Genomic DNA, 16685 nt, shown 5'->3' on the forward strand with positions numbered 1-16685 from the left:
CCAAAGGGATAACATAGTTATGTTTAAAGGGTTGGTAAAAAAAGAACTAACCTAAGACAAAAAGAATTCTACCTAAATGTTATAATTTAGTAGTAAATGTTTCTCACAGGGATATGGGTTATCAATTTTGAAATTACTTTATATAGTGTATGCTAGAAAAATAACAAGTAAATATATTATAGATAATGAGAGTCAGGTTTATCACTGATAAATAGCCAGACTCTCAGGAAAACCTTCCTCCCCTCATGATCCCTGCCTGTTAGTGTTCATGCCCTTGTATAATCCCCTCTCCTTGAATATGACAGGAGCTGTGATTTGCATCTAACAATATGGTGTGGCAAAGGTGACGAGATGTCTCACTTCTGTAATTATAGTTCATTACAGAAGACTCCACCTTGCTACAGGATTTGCTCTAGAGACTCTCTAGCTAGCTTGGGGTAAGTGGCCTTGTTGGGAAGCCCATGTGACAAGGAACTGAGGGTGGCCTCTGGGAGTTGGTGGTGGCCTCCAGCCCACAGCAAGAAGCTGGAGCCCTCTGTCCTGAAACTACAAGGAAATAAATTCTGCCAACAATCTACATGACATTAGAAGCAAATTCTTCCCCCAACAGAGCCTCCAGGTGAGAAGCAGCATGGACAACACTGTGACTTCAGCTTTGTGAGACAGCAAGCAGAGCACCCAACTAAGCCGGTACAGATTCCTGGCCCACAGCAACGGAGCAATAATAAATATATGTTGTTTAAAGGTATTAGGTTTATGCTGTAATAGTATGCAGCATTTGATAACTGATACAACAGAATATAAGCAGTGAGAATACCTAGGACTCAGATTCTGGTTTTGAAACAAAATTATTCAATCAAAGAGACCAGAATCTTTGAAGAAGTGACTGATTTGGGGGCTAAAACAGAAAAAAATATCTGCTCCTGGAACATCTTATGTGTCAGAAAGTAAGGATGTGCTCAAAGTAATATGAGGTCTTATGTAAAGAACATAGAAGCCAACCTGAAGAAACTTGTAATGGCCAAAATTGGAAGGGTTTTAGCAATTAAATAAATGAGGGAAAGGGAACGGCTCTTCCCTATGGAATTCCAATTATTGTAGAAGGAAGAGGGAAAGAGAAATCACCACTAGGCAAACATCACAGGAGAATTATTGCAGACAAGTTCCACCAATAGATGTTAAAATTAGTGGTGAAAGTATGAGTAGAAATAGGATGTATAGACTCCAAGTATCTCTCCCAATGTTCATTAACTATAATGAAAAAGCAGTAACTTTAGAGTGAATAATACTCAGTGGACATCACCTTCATCAAGTGATCAAGGTTAATATTACTAGTAAGTATCAGACATATTGATATAATAAACCCCCAAATGTCATGTAATGAGGACATACCACTGTTATGGAATTCTTGCCAAAAATGCATAACTCATTGTAATCAAGAGAAAACAACAAACAAACCAAATTGAAGGAGATTCTACAAAATCACTGAGTAGTAGTCTTCAAAGGTATCAAAATCATGAAAAAAAAGAAAGGACTGGGAAATTGTCACAGCCTGGAGAAGTCTAAGAAGAAACAATAATGAAATGCATGTGGGATCCTGGGTGGGATTCTCAAACAGAAAAGGATGTTAGTGGAAGTGTATGGTTTGATTGATGGTATTGTATCAATGCTAATTTTCTAAACTGATCATTGTATTGTAGGTAAAGATGGTGAAATTAGGGAAAGCTGGGTGAGAAACCTCTGTACTATTTTTATAACTTTTTAGTAAATCTAAAATTAGTTCCAAATAAAGAGTTGAACTTGCAACTCAGTAATAAAACGGCAACCCAATCAAAAAAAAGGGCAAAGGATCTGAATAAACACTTCTCCAAAGAAGATACATAGAAGGCCAATAAGTACATGAAAAGATACTTAATTAACATCATTAGTCATTAGAGAAACACAAATCAAAACTGTAAGATGCCAGTTCACACCCACTAGTATGGCTAGAACCATCAGAAAGTCAAATAGTAACAAGTGGGTTGGTGTGGATATGGAGAAATCAGAACACTTAAACCTTGTTCATAGGAGTGTAAAATGATGCAGTAGTTTAGGAAAACAATCTAGCAGTTCCTCACATCTTTCATTTCATAGAAGAAGCAAACACAAAATCAATTGAAAAAGAGAATTTAAGAGTATTTTCCTCTATCCTGCTGAAAATACATCCCAAATGATTAGGTTGCCCTACAAAACAGGCTGCTTCATTAATTCTTTTAAAAAGTAAAATTTTGAATAAAACACATTAGAGATATATACAGGAGTATTTTAGGAGTCAAATGACCCAATATTTGCTTTAAAAATACTATAAGAAAAAAAGAGATAAAGTAAATATGGCAAAATATTGATAACTGTTGAACCTGAGGGATGGGTAAATGGGGGGAAGTATATTTTTTTCTTCATTGAGATATGTTTGGGCAAAAAGACATATAAACCACTTTGAAAAACACTTCTGGGGAACAAGGTAGAAAATATATAAATGAGAATAACAGATATGTAAATGGTGATTTGCAAATCATAGGCAACATCTTTTACAAAAAACTGTTTAAAGAATAAAAGAAGACATTCTTCAAGTCTAGTCAGATTACATTATGGTTGTTACATGTGAATAACACATGTTTTATTGATATTCAGAAATGCTCAAATACTAGTTCAGGAAGGATTTTTTAAGTATAGATTTTATAATACCACACTAAAATCACTTTACTATGACTGCAATACTTACTCCCTGAGACTCGGCTCCTTGAAGTGGAGAGGAGTGCACTTTCTTCTTCGGCTTGGCAGCTCTAAAGACAGATCTTCTGAATTATTTTCAAATGTAACAGTGTTGTTTGAAACAAAATTGGTATTTGTCAAGTCCTGTAGTGTTCTACCACCTGAAAAGAATATTATTTTCATAAATATTTATAAACATAGAGATATGGAAATAGGGGACATTTAGTGGTATGCAAGTCATTGGCAGCAAATTTTTAAACAATAATCAAGTCAGAATTTTAATTACAATAGTAGCACTACAATTATTTGTAAATTAGTTTCATTTTTATCCAGCCATAATGGGAAAAAGACACTTAAAATTTGAAACAAATTATCAAAGTAGCCCACATTTTAATTCTGAAGTTCTATATTGGCTGAGAAAAATTCCTCATGTTTTAACTCTATTCACAGAACCCCACAGACTACTGCATTCACTCAACATGTGTCATCACTCGGCCACTCTGTGAATGGTAGGCACCATGAAGAACAGAGATGAAAGATGAATCATGTCCTCCAACATGTCCTGTCACTTTGAAGCTTTGTCCTTCTTTTGCTTCAGAATTCCCCTTACCCGGAATAGCCTTATCCCTTAGAATCCTAGTGTCTTTTAACTTGAAAGGATATCTGCACCCTCATGTTCATAACAGCATTATTTACAATAGCCAGGGTGTGGAAACAGCCCAAGTGTCCATGGGTGGATGAATGGATCAAGTCATGGTATATAAATACAATGAAGTATTATTTGGCCAGACAAAAACGGAGGAAATCCTACCATTTGTGATAATAGAGATGGACTTTAAAGATCCTGTGCTAACTGAAATAAGTCAAACAGAGAAAAACAAATATTGTATGATCTCACTTGTATGTGGAATCTTAAAACAAAACAAACAAACAAAAAACCCAATCAAACTCACAGAACAAGGTAAGACTTATGGCTACCTGAGATAGGGGGTTTAAGAGGAGGGGAAATTGGTCAAAAGGTACAAACATCTAGTTACAAGATAAATAAGTACTGGGGTGTAATGTACAACATGATGACTCTAGTTAACACTGCTGTGTGATATATAGGAAAATTGTTAATGAGTAAACCCCAAGAGTTCTTATCACAGGGAGAAGACATTTTTTTTCTTCTGTCTTCTGTTGTACCTATGAGGTGATGCATGCTCGCCGAACCTATTGTGCTCATCATTTCACAGCATGTGTACATCAAACCACCATGCTGTACACTCTGAACTTACACAGGGATACATATCAGTGATTTTTTAATAAAACTGGAGAAAAATCCCTGTGTTCTACACACATTTAGTGGAATGTTAGGCTCCCAGTGAAAAATTTCTCATAATAAAGGAATACCCATAGGATCCAGTGTTAAGGAAAAAATGTGAGATAAGTAATGTTTTATAGAGTATGATTTAAAGTCTGCACACATACACCAAAATGTTGACTGCAGTTGTTCTGGGTGATTGTTTTTCCTGCTATTTTCTGATTCTCTACTTTCAATTTTCTGCCTTGAGTGTTATGTTAATAACTGAGAGAAAATAAGAAGAAAACAGTAAGGTAAAAATCCCACCTATCCTTTAGGGCCTAAGATGCTACCTATTTTATAATGTCTTTGCAGGTTCCTCTAGTCACAATTACTTCCCATCACATCCCTTGGCATAACACATGTGCTTGTATTAAAGCCTTTCTCACACTTACCACTGTATTTGTGACTTTTACATACACGTACCCTGAGAAAAGGGAGTTGGTATTATTTATTTTTAATCCTCTAAAACACCCAGAATAAATACCTTTAATCACATTAAATACATACTGTTGTAAAAGTCCCACCCTAAGGAATCTTGCAATTGTCTTCAATAAAATCAATCCAGCACAATTCCTTATTATATATACTTAAAACACTCAACTTTCTTCAAACATATGAAAAAGGAAATTATCTGTCTAATGACATTATCAGATAGCTCTGTGGGAAAAGCCAATCTGTTTTTTAGGTTATTAAATGTCCAAGACAGTCTCACTGTTATCTTTCCAAAGTATTAAGTTTTATTTAAATTCCTTCATATTTCCTATAGATCAAGCTACAGTTATACAGTTTTTAAATTCCATAAAAATATCAGTTATAACAATGCTTCACTAGTTAAGTGAAAAAAAAAAACCCACTTTTAAAGCTTGGTTACTTCAAGTATTGGCCTACCTGATGTTTGTGTTCTCTGGGTGACTTTAACTTTCACTCCTGTTGTCTTCTGCATATCATCACTTACTTGGAAGACCGGTGAGCCATCCAGGGTGAAATTTTCTTTCATTATCAGATTTTTACTAGAAGAAATACGCAAAGGTCTTGAACCCTCATGAACATTGTTAAGGAAAGAATCTTGTATGTTGGGTGAATATATCTGAGATAAAGAATTAAACGCCTTTGGATTAAAGTCTGGCTTAATTTTCTGATTTTCCAATTTTTTCCCCTCATCAGCTTGGTCAGTTTCAGCTGATACTCTCTGACTGGGGTCAGGTATTATCTGCATTACTTCATGGCTATCTGGAGAAGGAGCTATGCATGTCTTCCTTTTCTTTGCCTGGGATGTCCTTTTACTTATTCTTTTCACTTGGCACTCTCCTTTTATCACTTCTGCAAAGGGATCATCTCTCTTTTTAGTTAGAGTTGTATTCTTAGGTGCTTCCATTTGGTTTCCAGAATCAGAATCTGTTTCATTAGTAACATATTTTAAACCTGATTCTAAGGAGAGAGATGTCTGTAAAGAATCTAACTGAAAAATAGGTGTGTTTTTACCTTGTGCCAAAATGTCCTTTGTCTTGCCTGATGATTTTTTCCCATGCTTTTTAACTTTATAAGGATTTGAAATTTGCTCACAATTTTCTTTTTCATTGCTATTGATTTCAATACAGTATCCACTGATAATACCTTGGCATCCAAGTCTCTGTTTAGATTCATTTATTTTAAAATTGCAATCTCTCGTGTCATTTTCTAGGCCATGCACGTCTTCGTCATTATCCCTATATATTTGGTTCATTTCCGAAATTATTTGTGTCTTCCGATTCACTTTCTGCCTAAGCTTCTTCTTTGTTTTTGAATCATTTTGCTGAGCAGGTTGCATATCAGTTACATGGTTTTTCAAATTCAACATATTCAGGGTCTCATAATCATATAAATTTCCATTATCTTTGGTAGAAAGACAAGCTGTTTGAAATTCATTTGTGACTTCTGAGTTTTCAGAAATACTCTCTTTATCCTTTTGGGTGAGGGAAAAGTTGTTACCTTTTACTGAGTCATGCACACCTTTGTTATTAAACTCATTTATTTGGTTCATTTCTAAAATTATTTCTGTTTTCCGACTTCCTTTATCCCTGGGCCTCTTATTTATTTTTGATTCATTTTGCTTTGCAGGTGGCATATTAGTAACTTGCTTTTTCTCCCCCAAAATGTTTTCAGTCTCATAACCACAGAGGTTCCTATTTCTTCTGGTGGAAGGATCAGCTACCTGAAACTCATTTGAGTCCTCTAGGTTTTCAGGAATGACCTCTTTATCTTTTTGGATTAGAGAAAATAAGTTACCCCTTTCTGGGTCATGACTATCTTTGTCATTATTTTCATGTACTTGGTTGATTTCTGAAATTATTTCTGTCCTCCGACGTAACTTTTGCCTAAGCTTCTTATCTATTTTTGTTTCATTTTGACAAGCAGGTTGCATATCATGGACATACTTTTTCACCCTCAAAATATTTTGAGTCTCATAATCATATAGGCTTCCACTATTTTTGGTAGAAAGGGAAGGTGTTGGAAGCTCACTTGGGTTTTCTAGGTTTCCAGAGATGATTTCTTTACCCTCTTGGGTTTGGATGGAAAAGTTACCTTTTTGTGGGCCATGCTCATCTTTATCATTATCCCTGTATATTTGGTCCATTTCAGAAATTATTTGTGTCTTCCGATTTACTTTCTGCCTAAGCTTCTTATTTATTTTCGATTCATTTTGTTGAGCAGGTTGTGTATCAGTGACATTCTTTTTCAAATCTAACATATTTTGGGTCTCAAAATCACATAAATTTCCATTATTTTTGGTGGTGAGATCAGCTGTTTGAAATTCACCTGTGACTTCCAGGTTTTCAGAAATGGTTTCTTTATCCTTTTGATTTAGGAATAAGTGACCTTTTTCTAATTTCTGAATCACAAATGTCTGTCTAGAAGCTTTATTTTTATTACAAGCTACAGAACTTTGACCCGTATTAAATTTACTTTCCCGCTGAAATTTATCTGAACTTTGGGAGAAAGAGCATGTTTCCTCTTGCTCATTTGTTGCATGTACTCTTTTCTTCTTACTATCCTCTGTGCTTTGTATGTTATCTTGATTGAAGTCACTGTGAGGGTTTATTGTCTTCAGTATATTCAACTGAGTCAGCTGTTCAGTATTGAAGATAAAATTTGGATTTTCTGAATCCCTGTTGCCATTCAAGCCAACAGATCTTTTTTCTGGTTTATTTTCAGTCTTTTCTTCTACATTCATTTCTGAACTATTTTTAATCTGTCTCTTTGATCTTATTCTCTTTTTGTCAGAGCTTGAATCTTTCACTTTTCTAAAAGTTTTGATTCCACAGTCATTCGATGTTTTATTACATTTATTTTTAGTGCCTTTTGAAACCGTAACAATTTGGCTTACTTCACCAGCAGTTAAATCCATATCAGAATCATACACAGTTTTCTGCCACTGAAAGTCATCATTACCCTGAACTTGATTCATGCACTGTGCAGTAGGCTCACTTGCAGACTTAGATGAGTCAGGAAGGCACTGTGTGTTTCCTTGCATTTTAATATTCATTTCATTAGTACGATCATTTATCTCATTATTCCAATTTAATTCTGCGTTTGAAATCCCTTGTTGATCTAAACCTGTCACACAAGGATTGTCTGAAGAAGGATTATTTGATTCCAGAAATGATGCATGCCTTTTCCTTTTAGTTATGTTACTAAGAGACTGTTTCTCCTCTCTGTGGCTGATAGCCTGGGAATTTTTCATCTCACCCATTAGAGAACTCTTAGAACCCTGGTCTGAGTGAGAATAGCTTTCTGTAAAATAAAGGGAAAGAAAATTCAGAAATAAGTAATGACATGATTATTATTTTAAACAAATTAGATTAGAAATCAAGCTGTTTCACAGAATTTCTGAGAATGTATCCTATCCAGACCTTTATAAAGAATTTATGCTGATAGAAAATAAAATAGAAATCATCAGACCAGTCACAAGTCACATTCCACATTTGTATCTAAGTAAATATACACTGAGGACTCACTCTGCTTTGGCCCCAACAATAAAGTGGAGTGTAGCCAACAGCAGAGCCATTAAAAAAATATTTTTAAAGTGGGAGGGGGCCAGCAAATGACCCCAAATTAGAGTGATAACTCTGATAAGAACTACTATCAGAAGGCTATCAGCAGATAGCTAAGTTTCTATAAATTATATAGAATTTTATAAATTAAATTTTTAGAATGGAAAAATAACTCTAAGCTCTAAATTTAATATAGTTATAATTCCATATCCCAGTTGGAAAATCTGTGACAAATACACAAGTCAGGCTACACTGCACATTTATTATTTTGAAATACCATGTAAATAAAATGTGTCATCATTTTCTCTCGTTCAACCATTATGCACACTCAAGTTTTTGCTTTACCACCAATTGGTTATGATCTTGAAAAACTCACTACACCTATCTAGGCCCACAATTTTCATAACTATGAACAGGAGAAAATGAAACTAATATGGCATCTTTTGATTCATAAGCTAATATACCAAGAAAAGCTCTTTAGGCTGATTCATTTCTAAATATTGCCTTCAGAGTAACAGTATCAGGCCGCTGTGGATCTGACATTTCTCAGCATATTTACTTTTAAATTAAAATTTTCACCAGCAGTATAAAAATAGTAGAAGCCAGCAAATCTGAAACATAAAAGATCTAACTTATTAACTGTTTATATACCATGGCCATCAAGAAGAAAATCTGATGAATGTAAACTATTTTAAATATAACACTCAAAATGAAATTTTTAAAAAATCTCACCTTTGGGAAGTATATCAACAATGGAAGAAATATGTTCTGAATCATCTAAACCACACACATTTTGATTATTTTCTGTAAGACATAACAATTCCAAATTATATTGAGTTGACAAAGACTGCCTTGTTGATACTGAAGAAGGAACATCAGATGACACATTTGATATAATGTTGTTGTCACATTGCATTTTCTCTTTATCTTCATCATCATCATCATCATCATCATCATTTGAAGTTAATGGAACCCTAAAGGGAAGTGGGAATGAAAAGTTTGTATTTTACAAAAACGATTTAGAAAATTACATGGATAGTTCTTTATTGATCTCGGGTATTTAAGATCCAACCACAAATACCCTCTGCTACTTTTCTGTGTTCAATGAGGACAATTATAAGTGGTATGAAGAAGGCAGTATCTAACAGTACAGAACTTAGAGTAAAACAGAATGCTTATCTTCATAGCCCCAGAGGCCCCAAAAGGAGATAACTGTTATAAACGCTGGTTGGGCTATAAGGATAATAATAATGAAACATTTAAATAAAGTTCAAACATACTTTTAAATATTCATATATAATATTTGTAGTTTTCCTATAATTAATTCTATGGAATACTCAAAACTCTTACTCTGGTTTCTAACAAGTATAATCGTCTGTAAAGTTATGTGTGAAATGAAGTTTGCTGTTTCCAAAGACATCCATGTAAACAAAAGCCATGTTCCTAGAGTAGTTCAATCTGTGGGACAGGGGATGGGAGGGAGCTGGAAAGGACAGAAACCCACACAAATAACTGGAGATGTGACAAACTACCTTCTTGAATTCAAAGAATGAAGAGTAACATCAAAGAAAGTAAGAGGGGGTAAGCAAATGAACCCAAATAACAGTGATATTTTCTAGTTCTGGTCTATTATAGTAGTGCTGCTATATATATGCCTTTTGAAATATATGTACACAGTTCTGTTGTAGAATTACTGGGTTTGCATACAGTATTTGGCTTTAGGAGAAACTTAGGGTATTCTTATTGTATTCCCATTATTTAAATGCTTGCTCTTGGGTTTTGTAGATTTTCCTTTTCAGATTAACCCTTGTACTCCTAGTTTGCTGAAAGTTTTTTCAAAAATGGCTGTTGAAATTTATCAAATGCTAAGCGAAACAAGCCAGACAGTGAAAGACAAATACCATATGATCTCACCTTTAACAGGAACCTAAACAACAAAATAAAGAAACAAGCAAAATATAACCAAGACACTGAAATAGAGGACAGGCTGACAGTGACCACAGGGGAAAGAGGGAATTTCAGGGGACAATGGGAAGGGTTCACGGGAACAAATTTAAAGGACACAGGGATAAAAACTAGGGGGAGGGTGGTAATGAGAGGGAAGTGGGGAGGGTTGGGAGGGTGGGCTGGATTGGGAGTAAAAGGGAGAAAACTGTACTTGAACAAAGATTAAAATAAAATTAAAAAATAAAATAAATTTAAAAAATAAATTTATCAAATGCCTTTTCTGTATTATTGAAAAGATACTACTTTTCTCTTTTTTTCTATTAATATGATGAGTATGTTACTCCGAATCAAAATTCCGTAACAGATGTATAGATGTATATGTGCATTATGTAGTGACAAGTTAATTCTAAAATTCACATGGAAATGCAAGAGCCAGGAATAGTCAAGAAAACATTCATAAACAAAAACATAAGATGGAGATTCACACTATCAAACACCAAGACTTAGAGTAGTAAGTTCAGAAACACGCGTACACATGCAGTCACCGGACTTAGGATCCAGATGACATTGTGATGAGGTGGGGGAAAGGATGATCTTTTCTAAACAAATGGTGTAAGGCCATAGGATTTACACATTAAAAAATATATTACGACCTCACACTCTATAAAGATTTTTGCACTTGTCTAACAGGTATGTAATACTGAAAACAAAAATACACTTAAAAATAAAGTGAAATTTTATAGAGGGCAAGCTGACACTTGATTTGTGTGTTTTTATCAAATGGTGTGTGCATAATGACAGCCAAATATTCTTGAAAAAGAATGAAAGGAACTACAAGACAACAAAATGTATTATTTTCAGCAAGTAAAAGGTATTGGTGCAATGTGGTGCTAGTACAGTGTAATAGGCAAAACAATGAAGCAAACTAGAAAGAATAGAAAGTAATGTAGTATGTATAAAAATTTTTTACTATGGTACAAATAGCATTCAATATATATAAATACATTTATTTGTGCATTTAAATAAAAGCAACAAACTTTTAAGTTACATAATCAAAAGAACACTAAGAGAGAAGAGGATATTGGTCAGTGCTATTAATTCGCTGAGTCATTTTACCACTCTAGACCTCTTTAATGCGACAAGTTTGAAATAAGGTGTTTACATCTCATACTCAAGTTAATCAAAGTCAAGAGGAGAACAACAATGAAATTAATTTTAAAGCCTGGTCAGTATGCAAGTTAATAAACATAGAAAAAATTATCAGATTTAGCCAGCAGAAAACATGAGGCCAGTGGTGACCTGAGGGAAAAGAAAGAAAAGAAATAAAAAGTGGTAGGATCCACAGATGAACTTAGTGATTGAATGAGGCTAAGTTTCCTTGCAGCTCTGGAGATACAATCTGAGCAAGATACTACAAACCATCTCATTTCTACCTTAGAAGACAACTCCAAGTTAATGAAACCCAAACATTATATAACACACACAAATAATTATTGTGTTATATACAAATTTAAGTACTCTGAACAAATGTAATTTAAACTCACGTAACTAAAGGTCCATCTGTGCCTCCTCCTTCTCTACAATGTATGGAAAAGCTGAATTTTATTTTAAAATGTAAAACTAAACACTATTATATTATGTCTTCAATTTCCTTTATTGGTACAATGTTAACAAGTATTTCATTATTTATTTTTAAATGTTTTTCTGTTTCTCAAGGAAGCAAACCAAATAAAAACTTCCAAAGTACAACTTAGGTAGAAGGGTACAAGTCAATATTTAACCAAATTTTGAAGCAATTACCTTGCAAATGGAAGACGCATCGACTTGCACTGTTTACTAACACGTTTATTCTTGCTGGCTGGCAATACAAAGGGACTCTGATGGAACTATTTTTGAAAAAAAAATGAAAAGGAATAAAACTTCGAATCTCATTAAATCATGTTTGTTAGTAAAGCACCAAATTATACAAGAATACCAATAGTGATAGAACAATTTTTACGTTAGTCTTTAATAGCTAGGTGAGAATAGTGTGATGAGGTTAAACACAGTTCATCCTTAACCATGCCATTCAAAGATAATTACCACTAATATTTAGGTATACAACCTCCCAAACTTTCTCCTATGTGTATGAACAAATGCACATATGTATAACTACACATATATGACATCTTTACACATACAGTGTTTTTGATTTGTGGCTGGGCGTAGGCCAACTTAACTGATACATGGATTTTGACAGTGTGGGTTTGCACCCCTAAACCCTGCACTCCACACTGTTCAAAGGTCAGCTGTATGTGAAATATACTCATGTCTACATAAGTACTATGTCATTATTGGATTTTATAATATATATTTTTAAATGGTCTTTCAAAATTCAAAGTCTGGGTGATTTAAATGTAGCTTTTAAATTTTTGCTTATTTATATTTGCTAAATTTCCACATGTTTTAATTATCTAATAAGGACCACAAAATTAGGCAATATATAACCTTCTTTTCTTGTTGCAGTGGTAAGCTGCAATTGAAATGGGTATGACCAAATCAACAAGTGAATTTTTAAATTCACATGGAAATGCAAATTTCCATGTAGCTAAAACAACTATGAAATAGAAGAAAAAGTTGAAGGGTTGTGGTAATTGAGTCAATATAGTATTAGCATAAAACATACAAATATACTTAAATACAAAAATTTAAAAATAAAACAGACAAATAGATCAATGAAATGGAACAGTTTAGAAATAGATCCACACATATTTGGTCCATTAATTTTTGACACAGGTGCAAAAGCCAAATGGAGAGCCTAGGCATCCACACTTACCAGGCCATATATAACGTAACCTTTCTCCAAACCAGGGGTACTGTCAGCAAAGGCCAAGGGAGGGCTCAGGTATCTGGTGGCAATGAGCACAGACCTCTCCCCTACCGCCCCACCCAGCAGTATCAATGAAGAACACCTGGGGACTCTGAACTTCCATTCTTGTTTCTTAACAAGGAGCCCCAGTCCTTCTCCTCTAGCATGGTGACAGAAGAGATCTAGTAGAGAGCCAGGACTGTCACTACTCTACAACGGTAATAATCTCCACCTTCAAATGTCCCCCAGTCTTGGGGCCAGCGGAGGCCATGAAAGTCCTGTGGCACTGGCTGGTACCCGCCTGATTTCCTAGCCCCACCCATCAGTTAGAAGACACCCTCTTCCTGCTTGGGTGTCAACACAGACTGAGTGAGGAACCTAAATTTTGAACCCCACTTGGCAGTAGGTGGGACTTCCCTTTACCACAGGCATAGCGTCAAAGGAAACCTGCTGAAACAGAGGTTTAAATAGGATCTGGAGTCTCATAACATCATACCTAAAATGTTCAAGATATAATAAAAATAACTCATCATACCAAATTAGGAAAAAATCTAAATTTGAATGTAAAAAGGCAATCAACATACACCAGTACCAAGGCAGCAGAGATGTTGGGATTACATAACAAGGATTTTAAAGCAGTATCATAAAAATGCTTCAATAGGCAATTACTACTAACATGCTCACAATAACAACAAAAGGGCATCTTGGCAAAGAAACAAAGTCTCAGCAAATAAATTGGATATGTAAAGAACAGAATGGAAATTTAAAACTATAATTAAGAAATTAAATTAACTGAATTAATTAAATATAATTTTAAAAAGTAAAATCTCAACAGCAAAATAGAGAGAGCATGGACCAGAGTGGGGGGGCGGTGCAGGTTTGTGAACTTGAAGATAGAACAATAAAAAGTACCCAATCTGAGCAAGAGAGAAGAGATGGAAAAAATTAACAGAGGATCAGAGATTTGTGGGACTATAACAAAACTATAACATTCATGTTAAAGAGGGCAGGGCCAAAGTGTTTTGGAGAAACAGGGCTGAAAATGCCCCAAACTTAGCAAAAGAAATCAATCTGCATATTCAGGGGAAGTGAACTCCCAAAAATAAGCTCAAATAAATCCATGTCCAAGACACAGTACAGTCAACCTTCTCCACACTAAAGACACAGACAAAACTCTGAGGAGTGGTGAAAGAGGAATGACACCTTACCTAGAGGTAAGAAAAAATGAAAAACAAATAAGTATTTGACTCAAATGAGAAAGGTAAAAATAAGATAAACCACAGAAAAGCAGAAGGACTTACTATTGAAGATAAAAGCAAAAATTAGTAAGTTTGAAACATCAAAATAGTAGAATTCAAAATTAAATCCAATGATTGATTTAAAAAAATACAGGGAAAAGCCCAAATACACAAAATTAGTCAATTGGGGAAATTATACAAAACAGAAGAAATTAAAACAGACTACTCGGTCAACTCTATGTAAATCAGTTTGAAAACATGGATGAAGAGAAAATTTTCTAAGGAAATATAATTGAATAAAAATTTTTCAGAGCAGAGAAAAGATACAAATTTTTAAAATGAGTTTAGTATATATATCACTTTTTAAAAAGATTTTATTTATTTATTTTTAGAGAGGGGAAGGGAGGGAGAAAGAGAGAGAGAGAACATCAATGTGTGGTTGCCTCTCATGTGGCCCCCACTGGGGACGTGGCCTGCAGCCCAGGCATGTGCCCTGACTGGGAATCAAACCTGCGATGCTTTGGTTCGCAGCCCTGTATATCACTTTTATGAATGCCTAAAGACTATACAAGAAGAAAACTTCAAAGAAACCTCACTGTCCTGGCTGGTATGGTTCAGTGGATGCCTGGGTTGCAGGTCAGGTCCCTGGTTGGGGGCATGAAAGAGGCAACCACACACTGATGTTTCTCTCCTTCTATTTTTCCTTCCTTTCCCCTCTCTAAAAAATAAATAAATAAACAGACAGATAGATAGACAGATAGATAATAAAATCTTTAAAAAATCCAACAAGTCCAAGAAAGTAGACACCAAAGTTGTATGCTGTCCCTTTATCCTTCAGCTTCTGCATCTACTTACCCTCTGTTATTTACTTTTCCTGAATCAGATGCTGATCTCAACCCTTTTTATAGTTCTCCAAAGAGAAGCAAACAAAAAGCTTCTGAGAATAACGTTGACTTTACTGAAGGTTTTTTAGAGACAGTGGAGGGAAGGACCTTTAAGTCACATAACTCAAAACAAATAGTTGAGCAATTTTTTTGGCTATCTGTTCTTCAAAGTTCCTCGAGATGTGTATGATATGACCCTCTCCCCTTCCATATCTTGTCAATTAACTTCCTTCTCCTGTTCTCTAAGTTAATGCCTGCGGGCTCTACATTCCCCAATGCTATATCTAACTCTAGTCTTAGTAATTTATTCAGGGCAATTCAATTCAGCCCTGCAAGCTGATTAGCAAAAACAAAGTCTGCTTTTTCCCTGGCTCCCTCTAGCCACCCACTCAGTGAAACATCTCTCTTTTCCTGAGGAGGTACTAAATGGGTAAGGCACAACACTTCTGCTCACTGGCTGTCCTAGGTGTCAAATTTATGAGGCTAGTAATTACCCCTCCTATAAACATTATTCCACAGGGACATTTCCACAAATCCTTTCTTCATCCAAATGTGGATTACATTAGACATAATGTAATTAGACATAAAATACCTATTCTTTGGCTAGTTTTTATAAAAAATTCTGACAAATGAGCTAAACATTGACTATATAGGTTAAAAGAGTTCACATATCTTCTTACAGCAAAGACTATGCATTTAAGAGATTTATAAATGGCTTTTATAAGTTTTTAAAATAGTGATTTGCAGAAAATTTAGAAAATACAGAAAAATACACACACAATAAAAAGTAATGACATTTTTGTAATAGCTGACATTTATTGTACTCATTCTATTGCCAGAACACATGCTAGCCACATTTAACTCTTTCACTAACTCTTCATTATTCACATCATGCAGATGAGGACACTGAGGTTTAAAGAGTTTAAAGCCAAGATCACAGAACTAGGAAGTAACAGAGTTGCGATCCAATAGGCAATCTCATTTAAAAAGCCACCCTCTGAAGCACTAAACTGCCTCTAGAAGCTATCAAGAAATTTATCTACAATTGAGACTTCGCTGACCTTTCTTCATTTATATATTATATGTTTTGCCTTCTCATTAGTTATTCCTTCAAAAATTATTTTCCTTATTTAGATAATTAACTTCATTAACATTTGGTCTTTCTCCCTTCCTGATTCTTTATTGATTTTATTTTCCCCAAGTTAGATTATAAAAGTTTTTAAACTATTAATATTAATGCCTTATCTGGCACATGCTTAATTCTCCCCATCTGCAACCTTTTTGTCTTTATTATTTTTGGCTTCTAAAAATTTTTTTGAGAAAAATCTATCAATAACTTCCATTATGGTTTCTATGTTTCTAGGTACAGAAAGGCCTCTCCTCCCTAATGTGAATTTATTTGTAATTTCTTCTCATTTTATCTGATTTCCATTTTTTACATTTAAAGCCATCTAGAATTTATTTTAGAGAATGGTATAAAATAGGATCTTCCTCTATATTTTCCCCTAATTGTTTTTCAATTATGTTCATCTTTTCTCTTCTCTTCTCTTCTTTTCTTTTTCAAATTATAGGAGAAACATTATTTAGAAAGTTACCAAGGAGCTACAAGTGAGCCAGCTGGGCTGTGTGGACTGGGGAAAG

General features: G+C 34.6%; 1 protein-coding gene across 4 annotated transcripts in view; it reads right to left on the reverse strand.

The window, feature by feature from the left end:
* The window catches only part of SGO2 (shugoshin 2), a 40171-nt gene that overhangs the window by 9607 nt on the left and 13879 nt on the right, over window positions 1-16685 (reverse strand). For 3 of the 4 annotated variants that reach the window (XM_036023116.1, XM_028509723.2, XM_036023117.1), the window contains 4 exons: window positions 11875-11960; window positions 8860-9101; window positions 4985-7867; window positions 2762-2912 (listed from right to left, as the gene is read on the reverse strand). In XM_036023116.1, coding sequence (XP_035879009.1) covers window positions 2762-2912; window positions 4985-7867; window positions 8860-9101; window positions 11875-11960 — 3362 coding nt within the window. Of the gene's footprint in view, window positions 1-2757; window positions 2913-4984; window positions 7868-8859; window positions 9102-11874; window positions 11961-16685 lie in introns of those variants that run through there. The other variant, XM_028509725.2, reaches the window with a different exon arrangement.

The sequence above is a fragment of the Phyllostomus discolor genome, chromosome 4, assembly GCF_004126475.2.
Source record: "Phyllostomus discolor isolate MPI-MPIP mPhyDis1 chromosome 4, mPhyDis1.pri.v3, whole genome shotgun sequence".
NCBI classification, from domain to species: domain Eukaryota; kingdom Metazoa; phylum Chordata; class Mammalia; order Chiroptera; family Phyllostomidae; genus Phyllostomus; species Phyllostomus discolor.